At 36.2% G+C, this 16,141-nt stretch overlaps 2 protein-coding genes across 10 annotated transcripts in view; one reads left to right on the top strand and one right to left on the bottom strand.

The window, feature by feature from the left end:
* Positions 1-11,077, bottom strand: part of LOC124956401 (serine/threonine-protein phosphatase 6 regulatory ankyrin repeat subunit A) — a 12,482-nt gene extending 1,405 nt beyond the window's left edge. The window contains exons 1-12 of one of the 2 annotated variants that reach the window (XM_047512155.1): positions 10,171-11,077; positions 9,933-10,034; positions 8,818-8,919; positions 8,632-8,748; positions 7,875-8,075; positions 6,976-7,359; positions 6,570-6,890; positions 5,123-6,350; positions 3,928-4,103; positions 3,411-3,839; positions 2,010-3,024; positions 1,228-1,341 (exon numbers count right to left, since the gene is read on the bottom strand). In XM_047512155.1, coding sequence (XP_047368111.1) covers positions 1,228-1,341; positions 2,010-3,024; positions 3,411-3,839; positions 3,928-4,103; positions 5,123-6,350; positions 6,570-6,890; positions 6,976-7,359; positions 7,875-8,075; positions 8,632-8,748; positions 8,818-8,919; positions 9,933-10,034; positions 10,171-10,494 — 4,513 coding nt within the window. In that variant the 5' untranslated portion in view covers positions 10,495-11,077. The remainder of the gene's footprint in view (positions 1-1,227; positions 1,342-2,009; positions 3,025-3,410; positions 3,840-3,927; positions 4,104-5,122; positions 6,351-6,569; positions 6,891-6,975; positions 7,360-7,874; positions 8,076-8,631; positions 8,749-8,817; positions 8,920-9,932; positions 10,035-10,170) is intronic. The other variant, XM_047512156.1, reaches the window with a different exon arrangement.
* Positions 10,801-16,047, top strand: LOC124956395 (medium-chain acyl-CoA ligase ACSF2, mitochondrial). Of its 8 annotated transcripts, none has more exons than XM_047512143.1 (9): positions 10,801-10,937; positions 11,961-12,175; positions 12,266-12,803; positions 13,631-13,814; positions 14,011-14,220; positions 14,305-14,436; positions 14,994-15,107; positions 15,197-15,433; positions 15,647-16,047. In XM_047512143.1, exons 2-9 carry the CDS (start codon positions 12,064-12,066, stop codon positions 15,938-15,940), a joined length of 1,821 nt encoding a protein of 606 aa, XP_047368099.1. In that variant the 5' UTR covers positions 10,801-10,937; positions 11,961-12,063; the 3' UTR covers positions 15,941-16,047. The 8 variants fall into 8 exon arrangements, with proteins under 8 accessions (XP_047368099.1, XP_047368100.1, XP_047368098.1 ...); XM_047512144.1 differs by having other exon boundaries at positions 10,820-11,021; XM_047512142.1 differs by having other exon boundaries at positions 10,820-11,038; positions 11,992-12,175.
* The last annotated feature ends 94 nt before the right edge of the window (positions 16,048-16,141 follow it).

Here is a 16,141-nt window from a genome sequence, read left to right as displayed (position 1 = left end):
GCAGCAATCCTTTGGAATTTCTCAACACAATCACATTTCATTATTTTTATCAACTCCATTGATTCTTTTGGGTTAGGTGATCCCTTCCAGATGAACTTCACTTTCTTCGTTTTAACAATGAAACGCGTGCCGGAATACACCACGAACATACGTACGTGTTTGATTTGGTTTGCTGTGAGTGAAAGGATGCAACATGCAAATTAAATCATTTTTAGCATCCGGATCACTGAAGATCTCATTGACACGACGTGAATATGACACGCTGATTCTTGATTTAAAATTATGACATTAGATGCGATGAATGCATGCAAATTTTCTCAATGAGATTGCCTTGATCAAAGGTGTCAACGTACCCAGTTAGTCAACAATTCGCCTTCAACAAAATTGAAGAGAGTCGTAGTACACTTGGGAGATGTTTCTAAACGGGGGATCGAACGTAAAAATAATGATAGCGTTCGTATTTCAAAAATCGATTCATTCATTTGGCATTCTTAAGACGTTGTTTATTCAAATATTATTATCTTCCCCATGAGACGTAAAACGCGAGCTGGAGTCGAGGAAAAACGCAAGTACGTAAATATTATAAAAAAGGATGAACACAAACAATCGGGGAAAAGAGGGTGGTTGCAAAGTACACGGCACATAGAAAATTGGCGTTCCGACGACATGCCGACAGTGAATTAGCTTTGAATTGTTTATCGTGATATACATATAAACGTACGCTGCGTTTCGGAAGTACTTTGCATGTTTGCTCTAGGTCTTTTTTTCTTTTTTTTTTTTTTTTTCTTTTTTTTTATTATTATATATATATTCGTTTATAATAGAATAAATTCGCTTTCTTATTTAGACTTCAAATCTGCAGGTATACGAGAATGTTTTGCAGTTGTTGGGAATTCTATAAAAATAGAAGAGAGTCCTGCGATCCTGTGAAAAATAAAAAAATAATAATAAATAAAAAAAACTGTCCCTATCCGAATCGCAGCGAAAATGCACGGATGGAAAGTACAGTTCTCGTTGATTTTGCAGAATATTGCTGTTATCAGGCAACAGTCTTGGCAGGCAGCACACAGACATGGCGTACATCATTCAAGATGCACAATGCAGACGGGACGACACTGACATCGAGCGTGTCCTGCATTCAATTTTTGCGCACGTGCCACTTTGCTTTGTTTTATCATTGTTCTCAATTTGCTGCTTTGTCATTCTTGTCGATCTGGCAAAACTTACTCTCTCGGGAGTTATCGTCACAACATTCATTCTTTTTCCTGTAGCGGCTGAAGTAATGAGGAGTCGCCGGTGCTGGCGTCTCCGTTATCCATTCCGTTAAATTGGCGGACATATCTATCATTGTAATTTTCTCTAATTACGTCTATGCCTCGTCTTAAACGAACCTAATTTCGACCATTCCTATTATTTTAATTAATGTACAATATCTCAAGTTTGAATCAGCTTTAGCCTCTGAAAAGTTTCCCCAGTAGAATTTCCCTTCGGCGTGTATATATATACATATATATACACATATATATACATAAGATATAGAAACATTTACATATTTACATATTTCACGGATAATAAATCATCGATTAGTCGAATGAAATTCCTAAAGATGTTAATAACCCGAAGGAATTTGTACGTGATCTACAATTACCAGGAAGCACGGATGATCTGCTACAGAAAACGGTGTCTTGCTTCATTTCATTATTCGGACGCAATGACGTACCGATGAAAAAAAAGCACTCGCTACATCCTATATAAATAGTTCTTTTTTTTCTTTTTTTGGATTAATTGGCCTTAAAGCAATTTTCATTTCTAAAATCTAAACCTACGTTAACATCTACGCTGCTACCATCTATATATGCGATCATATTACGGATATAAAAAAAGAATATTATAATAAATAAATTTATAATGTCGGCAAATCTGAAGAGAGCGAAGATAAGATAAAGGAAACGCTATCAGCTGGCTCGTACATATCACGAAGCCAGTTATTATAAGTGCATCGAACTTACCGTCGTGAAAGGCACTCTCAGTTTTTCCCTCCACAAGATTTGCGTTGTTCTGAAATGCTTGGTTGAGAGCGACGAAGTGCATGGAAAAGCCGAAGACGAAGATGGCCAATACAGCGAGGAATCTGGCGAGATCCTTCATGAGATTGCCGATGATGATGGCCCATGGTCCAAAGAGATGATGGAAGGATAAAAAGTCCAGGATCTGAACGCAAGCTAGCAGGAAACTCAAGGCGAAGAGTTGATTTCTTAGATACAATAACGTTGGCCAGTATACACGTTTGATTATGACGAATCCCATAAGATGAAAGGCAACACCGAAGATACCGAAGAGAAGGACTGCTAATTTGATCCAGCCAAGGCCACTTTTATCACTGGGATTGGTCAATTCGAAGAGTAGAAGACCCGACAGCATCACCAGAAGACACCATTCGTACCAGTATGGTAATAAATTGGATCTTACGACTGGATATATTGGTGTTATCCCAACTAGCATCAGAAATACCATCAAATAAATGTGGGACGTTAAGTACGACATGAATTTTATGATCGGCACGTTGTTGTACTTGTGCCCCAGTGGCAGAGCAAAGACTACCCAAACTGGTGGGCAAATCAGAAAGGCTATGAATAGGAGAATCGTTCTGAAAGCGTTCCAATTTAGGCTACCTTGCCAAAGTTCTTGGAGATAACGTTGTACAACTGTATGAGCTATCACCTCTTTTTGTTCATTTTCAATCAGCACATCCAAGAATTCTACATTTCTTCGATCCATAGACGTTAAAATTCTGCCAGCTGAATCGGCACCTGCCGCAAGAGCGAGTAATTCTGTTGCCATAGCCTCGCATTGCTTTCCAGCTGCAATCAAATCTTTTGCTCGTTCCTTTTCTTTCTCCGATAATTTCATATAGATGTTGGAGAGTTTAGCTGCAGTGTCTACAGGTGCTGGAGACACCAGAACAAACTCTTCGATTGGCTTGTTGTTATTACTCTTGCTGCAAACCATCATATTGTAGACGAACTGAAACAAAAAGATATTTTCTTATCGATCAGTTGTGGGCTCTTTAAGGCTGAAGAACAGGCTATATTAATCGAATTGATAAATCGTTAATAATACGTATAAGAACTAATAGAATTTTGCAATGTCTTTTTTTCCTCGAATAAAAAAACGATATTAAGTAGAAGGTCATAACTGTAGTTCCATATCGCGTGTACTACTCGCGTTAAGTGCTAAGTTATTACTTTGGTATATCGATTCTAGCAATGAGAAAAATTTTCTCAAATATAAGCGTGAGTTTTCTCATGGTTATCTCTGAGAAAATTTTTAAGGTAAGCGTGAAGAGAATGATCAGGGTGTGGCTCTAGCATTTTTCATCATTGGCCTTGATAACGCATAAAACTTTATACCCTTCTGTCTTCCATAAGAGCATAGGTATCGTGTTCCTTTTCCATCAAATACTTTAATACGTCATTATGACCTTCGGAAGCGGCGAACCAAATAGGAGCACAACCAAGGTTTGTCTCGCTTTTTGGTGAAGCTCCACTTTCGACGAGTAGTTTGACGACGTCGAGATAACCAGCACGAGCAGCACAGTGCAAAGGAGTCCAGCCATTCTTATCGGTAGCATTTATCTCTGCTCCTTGACCTAACAGTACCTCTACCATTTGATAATGCCCATGTGTAGCAGCTATATGGAGGCCAGTTTTTCCATAACGATCGGAACTATGCAACAATTCTGCTGATCTGCTGAGAAGAAGACCAACTACCGTGATATGCCCACCGAAACAAGCTAAATGCAAAGGGTTGAATCCATTTTCAGTTGTCGCTGCGTCCACCTAAGAATATATAGATATTTTTTTTTATATACTATTCCATTCCATTTTCGGGTTTATTCAGGCGTAATCATTCTGTAGTATCGATTACCTGTACTCCAGCAGAGTTTAAAAGAAGTCGTACGACATTTTCATTTCCTGAATAGGCTGCTAGGTGAAGGGGTGTCATGCCAGATTCGCTTCCTAATTCTCCTACCAAAGAACCGCCGGTAGGTGGATCGGATTTAACAGTTCCAGGAACATTTGTCAGTAACTCTCTGACGGTATCTGGAAAAAATTGTAAAAAAAGAAGTAAAAGCAATGCTTCGAGAGAAATTGTTCATTGTTAGTCCGTTTTTGTTAATTTCGTCGAAGAATTTAGATCGATTAGGCATTTGAGGCGACGAGATACAAATAATTAACGTGACTGGACGGAACAAAACGGTACTTGAACATTCTTGCACGAATTAGTTATACAGTTTCTAAGTTCGTGACCAGCGACACCTAAATCTTAAACTTCGAGATCAGGTATTTACGATTAGGTAGAATAAATGGTCTTGAACTTTCGACCGTTGGTTTAAAATAAAACTCGAACAATACGTTGATTTTCTTTGAAATTCACCTAGTGCATGGTAATCCGGAAAAATTCCTATGAGCAAAGGAATTTCACATTGTTGTTTAATCGCTTGATCGTGTTTTACGAGCTCACGATAACTATTATTTTATTCGATAAATGTTGCTCTACCTTTTATTATTATTCTTTGAAGAGGCAAATCTCAACTATTTCTTACGATCTAACGATTATGCATTTCCTTTTGCTCGAAAGATCTTATAAGATAAGTCTTTAGAAAATCTATGCAACGCAACAAAAGAGATTTTCGCGTGACCGCAGTCGTCCTCGCGGGGAAAATCTCACTTTCGGCGACATTACTGATCACTACATTTGACTTTAAACCAGTCGGAAGAGTCACGCGAAAATCCTATTCCTCAATGTACATATGCCAAAATACGTGCAGTAGGGTACAGTGAAAAACGATTTGCTGGAATCACGCATGGGTATGATGACCCTTTTCTAATGGCCAAACCAAAATGTTCGTACCAGTTACCGTTGATATATGTTAGTTAAATACGCGAATAATACTGCAGTTTAAGGATGATAACGTGCATTACAGCGCATAAGTGAAACTTTAATTAAAAATAGATTCTCGACCGAGTTTTTCAATTGAATATCAATTGACTATGGTGTATCAGAAGATTAGAAAAGTTTTTGAAAATTTGAATATTTGTTAAATATAAAATATGCTTACCAGCTTGGCCAAAGTAAGCAGCAACGTGGAGCGCCGTTACACCCAATTTCTTGCTCGAAATTCTCAAAGATTGAGAAGATTTCATCACTTCTAGAACTTGTCCGTGTCCGTGTTGAGCTGCCAAATGTACCGCAGTGAAGCCGGCACGATTTTCATCGGCACAGGAAGCACCAGCTCTTACCAAAGCCCTTACTACTTCAGCATGACCACCTTCGGCAGCTAATTGAAGGGGCGTTGCCTCGGTCAACTTGTTTCTCGCTGAAATTACACCCTGACGATCAAATTTCATTAGTTCCTCGATCACTCTTACGCTTCCCTGCATCGCTGCTATATGGGCACATGTATTTCCGTCTTTGGTGCATGCCATCACCAAACTCGGGTGTCTTTGTAGAAAGAGTTGTGCCACTTCAGCGTAATTATTCATGGCAGCGGCATGAATCGGCTTCTGTCCTTGATCATCGGTAGCGTCTATGCTAGCACCAAGTTCCAAAAGAAGCTTGCAGACTTCCAATTGACCAGCGCCTGCTGCCAGATGAAGAGGAGTCTGTTTCCTCAGTGTAAGCACGTCTATCGCAGCACCATGATCTTGAATGAGAAATCTAACCAAATGAGAATAACCATTCATTGCTGCCAAATGCAATGCCGTTCTACCAACGCGAGACTTTGAGTTTATGAAGGCTTTGTTTGCCAGTAAGGCATCACAGACTTGAAGATAGCCATGTTCAGCAGCTAAATGAAGTGCCGATCTACCCTCCAAGTCGAAGACGTCTACTCTGGCATGATTAGCTAAAAGATTCGTCACCAATTCCATGTGACCACGATGAGCCGCTATCAACAGAGGTGTCCAACCAACTGCACTTTGCCTGTTCAAAGCTTTCTGAACTTCTGTAGCTGACATATGGCTGATCATTTCGGAAAGTACTTCGTTGTTTCCAGCTAAAGCACAGTGATGAAAAGCAGATTCTTGAGCTTGTTTAGTTTGCAACGAAACATCGGCTCCTCCTTCCAGAAGTGCACGTACAACTGCACGATCGTCTCCTGGTATTACAACCTCGGATGGTTCGATCTGGGCGGCGTAATGCAAAGCACTGGCACCTTCGTTCGTTACGCTGTTCACGTAAGAAGTTGCAACTTCTGGTCCTTTGTTTTGCTTCACAAATTCGATTAGATGACGGACCACGTCTGCTCGACATCCCCTGCAGGCCAAATGTAGAGGGGTTTCACCGTTCTAACAAACAAGAGATAAAACGTACAAGTAGAATGGAAGAATTAAAATAAGAATAATCGATCAAATTTTAACACAAAGTCCGATCATATAAGCCTGTCAACTCTAAAAATACGTACATTGGTGCCATCATCGAGTGCCATTAAGCGTGTTTGTTGTGCAATAATCGTTGAAATATAAAGAAGTAACTCAAAGGTTGATAGCCAAACGTATTTCTCATACTTTCGACTTAAACATTGGATCACCGCCGTCCTCGAGGAGAAGTAATAAAGTTGCTAAGTTCCCGTGACTGGCAGCTACATGAACAGGAGTTTGTCCATCGTCCGTTGTCAAATTGGGTCCAGCTCCAGATTTTAATAACATCAAAGCACACCTATCGCCGTCTGGAACTCGTGCCGCTATATGAAGTGGAGTCTCTCGAAGTTTGCCGCCCCTAACGTGCACCTCAGCTCCATAACCCAATAAAGTTTCAACGACAGCTGGCTTGGCACTCTCCACGGCTATGTGCAACGCCGTGTAATTGTCATTCGTTGTTGCATCCACCTGTCCAAAAGAATTTCATTGGAGTCAGCCCTTCGAAATCAATTTATTTGATTCATTGAGAAAGAAAATTAGGAAAAAAAATGACCTTTTCTCCTCTTTGTAGGAGTGTACTAATGATTCCCACATGACCATATTTAGCTGCAGTATGAATAGATCTTGCTCCACGTTTATTTGGCATGTGCAAGTACACGCCCTTTTTGAAGAGCATCGTGGCACATTCCGAGTGTCCATTCAAAGACGCTATATGCATTAGGGTGGAGCCGTCTTTCGTTCTCTCAAATATGCTGGCCTTGAATTTATCAGCAAGAAGTTCAATTATCGTGGCATGCCCATTCTCCGCAGCCAAGTGCATAGGCGTTCGATCTTGATGATCAGCAATCGATGCCGATGCTCTAACACCGTAGAAGTACTTGACTAAAATCTCGTCACCTTCGGCACTTGCAATGTGCAATGCTGTTTGACCTTCACCCTGCAAAAATTGATCTTTTGTTTGCTAGATAATATATCTAGAAAGTAGAATCTTCTTTTAGGACCTACGAAGCGTCTCCTGATAGATCTCATGAACGACTAAAGAGTTATTCTCGAACTGGACTCGAACTAATATACGCACTGCGACGATTAACCTCATACATTACGCATGCATGCCCTTCAACCCTAGTATTAGCAATAGTAATTAAATAAAGCTGACGTAATTCGTTTGTTGGAGAATTATAAAACAGTGTGTTGGAGAGTTATAAAAAGCATTTTTAGCATTTTATCCACTACGATTGGTTAAAGAGATTTTAAGTCACAATGAATGATGACTTTTCTCATTACGTTGAACACGCATTTCTTAGCCTAGCAAACGCCTATGAAATTATGTTGACTCGATCGATACCATAGCCAGCGCGAAAATGTGATTAACATTTGTTGGAAGTTTAATTGTGAGACTTGTTGCTCTAAGAATTTCATTATTATATTTTCTTCTTGGATTAATATACATACATTTTGCATGTCTACTGGAGCTCCGTAATCCACCAGAATCCGAACCATATCAATGTCCCTTCGTCTAGCAGCCAGATGAAGAGCCGAGTCTCCAGCTGGAGTGGTAGCTCGAAGTTGATCTGGTGCTTGCTGAGATAATAATTCGCGGCACATGGATTGATTACCAGCTTCGACTGCCAAGAGAAGTGGTATCTTTCCTCTCTATTAATCGATTAAAAACATATTCTGTTTATTAGCATTATTTATTTTGTGATTAACAGTAATCGAGAACATTTTATTAATTTCATTTCTAACAGGAATTCTATTAGAAGGGAAGGAAAAATAAATCTCTCAAAGGTTTACAGAGCAGACCGATATTTATAGATATTGTTTATGATAGTCATATCATCGCTACGATATTGGCATCGTTGAGAAGAGAGAGAGAGAGAGAGAGAGAGAGAGAGAGTGAGACGGAAAAAAAGGGAAGAGAAGAGGAGAATTACGAGCCAAGTCGGTGCCAGGTAGCGATGTTCACCGATTTGCAAGGTTCGTGTCACGCGAGAAGCAAACGGGGATCGTTTTGAAATTTTTTATCTTCTCCCAATTGGAACTTTTGTACGTATTAGCTTGTGATCGTGCCTTCGGTGCAAGGAATTACACGAACGTTCCACTTTTTAACTTTAGTACGTATCATTGATCTTCCTTACCGAAAGCAAATAGTCAACGAGTTATTTCATTCAATAATGAATTTTAAAACATTCCTGATGCATTTACTTACACCATCGACTTTCAATCTGATGTCTTTTCCTGCTGCAGCCAGTAAAGCACGTAAAATTGATGTTGCTGTACCAGTTTGCCTAGATGCAACCAAATGAACTGCCGTTTGTTGTCTCGACTAGGAGAAAATATTTTTTAGAATCTTTTAGATTTTATTACATCGTTTGAATTTCTTTTCAATTCTTACCCCTCCGGTAGCATAAGGATCAACACCTTTTTTCGAAAGAAGCAACTTGACCACATCTTCTCTCGAATACATAGCAGCAATGTGCAAAGCATTATAATTGTCCTAAAACAAATTAAACCCCTATAACACATTGTTATCGTTTTTAAAGAGATTATTCCACGAACTTTATAATCGTCACAGTTCAACCTTCTATTACATAGATTAATTCAAAGAGAAGCATTTCCCAAAGTAATAAAGTAACACGATCGTAAATTGCACTTCGCCGCACCCAACATTAATCGGACGAATCACGGCAATGGTTCCGCCGTTTCAATCACAGTTTATTAGCGTGCAATTTGAAAATTATATTGGAGCCATAGCGAGGGCGGTGGCCGTGGTCGATATTCAACCGGCAAAGTACACGATCGTGCTATTGTGTATGAAACTTTAATATGGATATGGAAATTCCATCAAATTCCTTACAGTGATAAACGAAAATCTTTGTATATTAGATGTTCGATTAGACAATTCATGTTAGAGAATTAAAACGATAACTATAAAAAAGGATCATTTATTATGATCGATTCGAGATTGAGAATGAAAATGAACGTCTTTAATGACAAATAAATCTATCAGCATTATGTAATCTAACTTTAATGAATCCTGGGGCCAAGAGCTCAGTAGAGTATTCTTAATCTTAATAGGACGGAAAATAAAGAAGTCCGATAATCATGTTAAACTGACCGGCCTAGTTGCTTACTTACAAACACTTTGTTGGCTCGACAAGCCCCTTGGCCTTGGCCCTCATTCACGCAATCCTAACACCCTCTCAACTTTGCACGGATTAGAGGTAGATCATTAACTGTACAGGTTTCGTGTTTAACGTTACCTTTGCTAACTCAAGCTGGTCAAGCGACATTATTATGTGTTAGAGTACTACGTGTAAAGCACAAACTAAACGTAATGACAATGTCACTTGTTCTAGCTAACTATTTTAATATTGGGGTTCATTTTAAGGCCGTCAAGAGAAAAGTGAGCTTCGACTTTCTAATTCCTAACATTCTTAATATTCTTAGAAAGAAAGAAAGAAAAAAAGGAAATGTTCACGGTCGAACGAGTCATTACTGGTTACTTGCATTGTTCCGTGCTCCAACATCAGCACCCAACTCTATCATCCTGTCCAGTAATCCTGTACGATTGTCCTTCACTGCATACATCAACGGCGTCATTCCAGTCGTCTGATAATAATATATTTATTTGTTTATTTATCAATCTTTTAGAATTATTGATTGATACAATTTTTTCAAAATAATTTCTATTCTTTGATTAAATTAATACTATAATAATAAAGATATTGAATTCAAATGTACTAACCGGGTCCATAAGACCAGACAGAGGTGCGATAAAACCTTCCTCAGCCGCATTCTGGACCGCCTTTTCCATAGATTTGAGCAACTGGTCCACGGGTGCCCATTCTCCCCGTGCAGCAAGTGCCAAAAGTCTTTGGGCACCTTCCCTAGCAGTGGCACCTGCCGATCCAGGTTTGCTACCCGGTTGTGATGGTTCTCCACTGGTACCTCCATTGCTACCCGCTGATACCGAAGCACCATCATCCTTTCCACCAGCTGGACTATCTTCTTTATTTGGAATATTCTTCTTATCGTCCTTGTTGCCCTGAGATCTCTTGTTACTGCTCATGTTACGTCGTACTGTCTTTCTTCGCCGAACATGGTTCGATCCGGTTCTATTTCCACGTTAAACGTGATATTATCTTGAAAGAAAATCTAATAAAATCTTTATTGACTTTGAATTATTGCTGATTGTTTAACAATAGATTAAAAATCTAAACGCGTATCATTGGCAACGTTAGACAGGTTTCTAACGAACACTTTAAGTTCATCCTATCACCACGGCAATCCTGACGATTCTAAAGACGAACCGTGTTAAAGCCGAGCAAAGTAGAAGGGTTGCTCTCCGACGTTCGTAGGGGAATCGACCAATCCTGATTCGTTAAAGTAACGGTAACCAACACTAAGAACTTGTTAGGCGATTCGAACGTTTTCTCAGTGTGTTCTCGTGACTAGGCCGTTCGTACTGCTTTCGTAGAGTGCAAGAAAACGAAAGCTAGTGGCTGTATCGAGGTAGTGGTTCATAAGGAGATTGCTTGTACGTCGACGTAGTGGGAGTTTGGATTTAATGTCGACACGCGACTTCCTGACTGAAACGTTGGCACGCCATCCAAGTCCGACCTCACTTTTTTTCTTTCTTTCTTTATTTTATCTTTTGAGATATCTTTTTTTCTTTCTTTTTTTTTTCCAATTTTGTATAAAGGATCCACGTGTTATGGATCTTCTTTCTTCTACTTCATAATGATAAGATTTCATTATCTATAGATAATTTTTTTTAAATATTCTTGTTATCATTTTGTTTTTTCGTTATCGTTTATTAAAATTCGCTTTTTTTTCCTTTTTTTTCTCTTTCTCTCTTTCTCCATTTCGATAGTCTGGTATACAAGTACATAAAGAAAAAGGAAAAAAAAAAAAAAAATGAAAATTTGAAGAAAACGATTATGAAGCAGATCAGAAACAGTTTTATAAATATATTCAACCATTTGACCTCTCTCCTTATAAATAAGCAGATAACATATTTCTGTTGGTTATAAATGGATTCAGTTAACATATGGAAACGCGTATTCTCGTAATTTGTCGTAGTGATTAAATTGTTTGTCAAATAAGTATATATAAAAATATATAATATAATTGTTGCATAAATATAAATGTTCATATGCATATGCATAAATGATAAGACTGTATGTATATATTATATGTTCAGTTATATAACGTTCTATTATATAATAATCAACTATATGTATAATATATATTAATAGATATTATATTACACGTAATTATTATTACTACTCGTAATAATTATTATTACTCATAATTTTTTTCGTACTCGTATGTAGCTCTATATCATTTAATATTTCCATTGTTTATTTTGATATTTAGATTAACATATATTCGTTCTAATAAATTGATACATTTTATTATATTATTATACTACAAATTGATGATAATATATGCAAAACATTGATAAAAATGCTTACGTTAAATTCTCATATATCTATACTTGAATAAGTTATTATACTGTTTCGTTCTTTATAGATAACTGGATAATCTGAGTTTTCCTTCATAGTTTTAAGAAAGTTAAACGTGCTTTAAGTTCGACCGACCTTTTTCTTTATTTGGCAAACATAATATATTGTTAATGATGTTTCACCTTCAAACTAAATGTTTTTCTTCACGTGCTATTAGAAGTATTATCTCGAATACGGGATATTTTCCTGAATATTCGTATCATTCGAATACAGATATTAATGGTGAGTGAAGAAAAATTTAGATCGTTCAATAGAGAGGTCAATTAATACATTTTCAAAACATGGTAGAGTATTATTTCATAATGATTTTAGATCAATCAAGTTTTTCGAAATTATTTATTCTTCAAAAAAGAAAGAAATCTATTTATCCAACAATTGACAAACAACATGCTTATTATTATCATCCTGGTAATAAACCATTGAGAAATGAAACAATTGGTCAATTGTTAAAAGAAGCTGCAGAAAAATGGCCTAATCATGAGTGCATAGTTTCTCATCATCAAAAAGTACGATTAACTTTCTCCGATGTGCTTCTTCGTGTCGACAAATTAGCAGCTGGAATGAAGAAATTGGGCTTGAAGAAAGGCGACAGAATCGGGATATTTGGTCCGAACGATATCGAATGGTTCATCACGTTTTTCTCTTCCACTAGATTGGGCCTGATTAACACTGCTATTAATTCGGCTTATCAACGAGATGAATTAATTTATTGTTTACAAAAAGTTGGAGCTAAGGCTATTTTCATACCTGTAAAATTTAAAACACAAAATTATGTTAACATGGTTTTGAGTGCCAAAGAATTTTGTCCCGATTTGGAGCATATCATTGTATGGTCAAAGGATCACGTAACGTACGTAAAAAAATTTATGATTATTAGAATTTGTAGAATAATTTATCTTAATTTGGTGTTCCCTTCATTCATGAAATCTCGTAAAGATTTTACACGTCTATTAATGAATATCGCGTGAGATATCAGCTTTGTTTATATTCGTCCTGAAACATTGAAAATTAATTACTTATACGTGTTTGATGATCTTTTTATCTTCTTCCTACTTCTATCTTAATTAAAAATCAATCGAAAGATTGGTATCAGTGAGATATTAATCGATTAGAGCAGATATTTTCCAATATGTATTAAATTATGTTAAATAATGAAATGTCGAGAGTAATTTAAATTTTAAGAGAATTTTAGTTTTATCGAAATTATTCATTGAAAATTGTCGGATAAACAATTCAAAGTTGATCTAGTTAAAAAGGTATCGCGTGGGAATTACTATTCCTGTCTAGTTTCTTCAAGTTCGCGATATTTATTATATCTCATATCAATTTTTAATGGTTTATAGATCATTTATCAATAGTAATTAGTGGATTATGAAAAATAATAATTTTTAGAAGTTTATGAGGCTTTAAAGTAGAACATAATACGCATTTAATATAGGAAATTATACTTATCAATTTTTAATCTTTTCTGATTCCGAGATTTTCTTTCAATAATTTTCATTCTTCATTCGATTTAATTTTCGTTCAGCAATTTGATCGATGATTTATACCTGCAAATAGAATAGATATGTAATTAGGTTAATGAGATAGAGAAAAACTTTTCTTCAATCGATGATTTCAATAGCGACGAAAATGTCAACGTCATGTTTGCAATCGATCACTTTCTCGTTTTTTCAGTGGTACTCGCCGTTTGATAGACGTAGAATCCTTAGCAAGCAAAATCGAGGTTGAAGCTATCTCTGCGGAACAAGGTAACGTCTCCTCTTACGACGCCTGTAACATACAGTTTACTTCCGGTACGACTGGAAAACCGAAAGCTACTTTACTGTCTCATAGATCCTTCGTGAATAATATTGAACAGGTAAGGATGGATCGTTCTACAATCCTCGAATATAAAGGAATATCAATACAATAAGAATTTGATTATATTTTATTTCGCTTGATTAAGAGGAACTTATCGTAAAAGAATTTTTCTAAATTTTTTCTTTCTCCGAACGAAAAATCCTTTCGATCATGATATTCTTCCAAATTTCTAAATCTTTTCTATGCCATTAAAGGGAGTGAACAGAAGAGAGTTACGACTGGGTCACAAAAGTTGTTTAAACGTTCCATTATTCCATGCATTTGGAATTATTTATGGACAAATAAGTACCATACTTTCAGGTTGTACGACGATTTTAGAATCACGTTCATTCGATCCTATAAAGTCCTTACAAGTAATGGCCGAAGAAAAATGCGACGTGATTTATGGAACTCCGACAATGTGGGTAAGGCTATCTTTTTAATCGTTTTACGAACTAATCTCATTTACGTGCTGAAATTCTATCATTTATTGTATTTTCATTATTCAGATAAACATGATAAATATACAACAACAATTACGTTTGCCGATACAAGCCCGTATGGGTATAATCGGTGGTGCACCTATATCTTCTGAACTCCATAAACGTGTTAAAGATATCCTTGGTATTGATGATATGAAGGTATAATTAATATATTAATGGCTCGTCATAAAAATTCGTTTAGCTTTCATAATCGGTCAGGAAATACATAAAAATAAACGTTTTTTTATCTCATTTCTTATGTTATTATTTTCGTTATTCTCGTTATCAAATAGAAACGAGATTATGCCAGAGAGAAAAAAAGCCCTTCTTCTCCTTTTTCTCCTTCGAGAGATAGATAGATAGAGAGAGAGAGAGAGAGAGAGAGAGAGAGAGAGAGAGAAAAGTCGACGACCCAAGTGGCTCGTTGTTATCTATGCACATATCTTTGTAGCAAGCGCTTGATTCGTATGCATAAAAGCTACTCTAAGGAGGAATATCGCCTTACCTTTTGCTGCGATCGATATGTAGAGCTTTCTTTGTAAAATGTATTTTTGGACTAAGCCGATTCGGAAAGTGGATTAATCCATTACGATTATTGCTTTCTGAGAATTAGATGTGATTAAGTGCTCTTGCAATGATTCATATTTTTTTTCATAATATTTTTTATCATTTCTATTTTATTTTTTATTTCATTTTTTTTTTCTTTTGTTTTTTAGATAATTTATGGCCTCACTGAACTTACAGGTATTGTTTTTCAAAGTTTACCTGGAGAAGATAAAACGTTAACTGAGAACACGGTGGGATATGTATCAGATAATATCGAAGTTATGGTAAATTATTTGTATCGTGATAATTATATTCGTAAATGTATGGTTTCTTTCTTTTTCTCTCTTTAACTTTTTGCTTTTTACAAGAATAGGTCGTTAATGAGATGGGTGATCCAGTACCATTTGGAACACCAGGTGAACTTTGGGTACGTGGTTATAATACTATGATCTGTTATTATAAAGATCCTGAGAATACTAAAAAGATTTTGACCGAGGATGGCTGGTTAAAGACTGGTGATCAATTTATTTTACAATCTAATGGATATGGTCAGATCATAGGAAGAATAAAGGATCTTATTATTCGCGGAGGAGAAAATATTTTCCCTAAGGTAATCATTTATTTATATAATAATATGCACATATATGTATATCGGTATTATGCCAATCTTTTTTTATCTGCTAATTTCTTTTAATTTTATTAACGTAAAGAGATAATATCGTATTAATTTTATTTTAAAAGTAACTCAACAATTTCATTATTGTTATAAATGAAATGTATCTAAAATTTTAACTAATCCCAAATGTATTTAATAATTATTTAGGAGATCGAAGACTTTTTAATTACTCATCCAAGTATAATAGAAGCTCAGTGTATAGGAGCTTATGATGAAATATATGGAGAAGAAATTTGCGCATGCATTCGTCTTTTCGAAGGTGCAAGTTTAAGCGAGAAGGAATTGAAAGCATATTGCAAGGGAAAAATAGCACATTTTAAAATACCAAAATACGTTGTCTTCGTGGATAATTATCCAAAAACTGTAAGTGGAAAAATACAAAAGGGTAAACTTAAAGAGGAATTAGAAGGTAAAGGTATTATACCTTCCAGGCCAAAATAAAAAAGAAAAAAAGAATATTTAAATATTTATTTTTATATAAATATATAAATATTTATATATGATATGTAACGACGAGATATTTTATTAAAACAAGTTTAATTAGTTTTTCCTTTTCTTTTCCTTTCACCTTTCGATGATATTAATAATAAGCGCGGCAAAATTCAAAGTATCGAGATAGAGATGAAACGATTATCGATTTTA

Source organism: Vespa velutina, chromosome 21, assembly GCF_912470025.1.
Source record: "Vespa velutina chromosome 21, iVesVel2.1, whole genome shotgun sequence".
Classification (NCBI taxonomy): domain Eukaryota; kingdom Metazoa; phylum Arthropoda; class Insecta; order Hymenoptera; family Vespidae; genus Vespa; species Vespa velutina.
The sequence above is the reverse complement of the archived record's forward strand: the minus strand, read 5'-3'. Positions and strand labels throughout refer to the sequence as shown.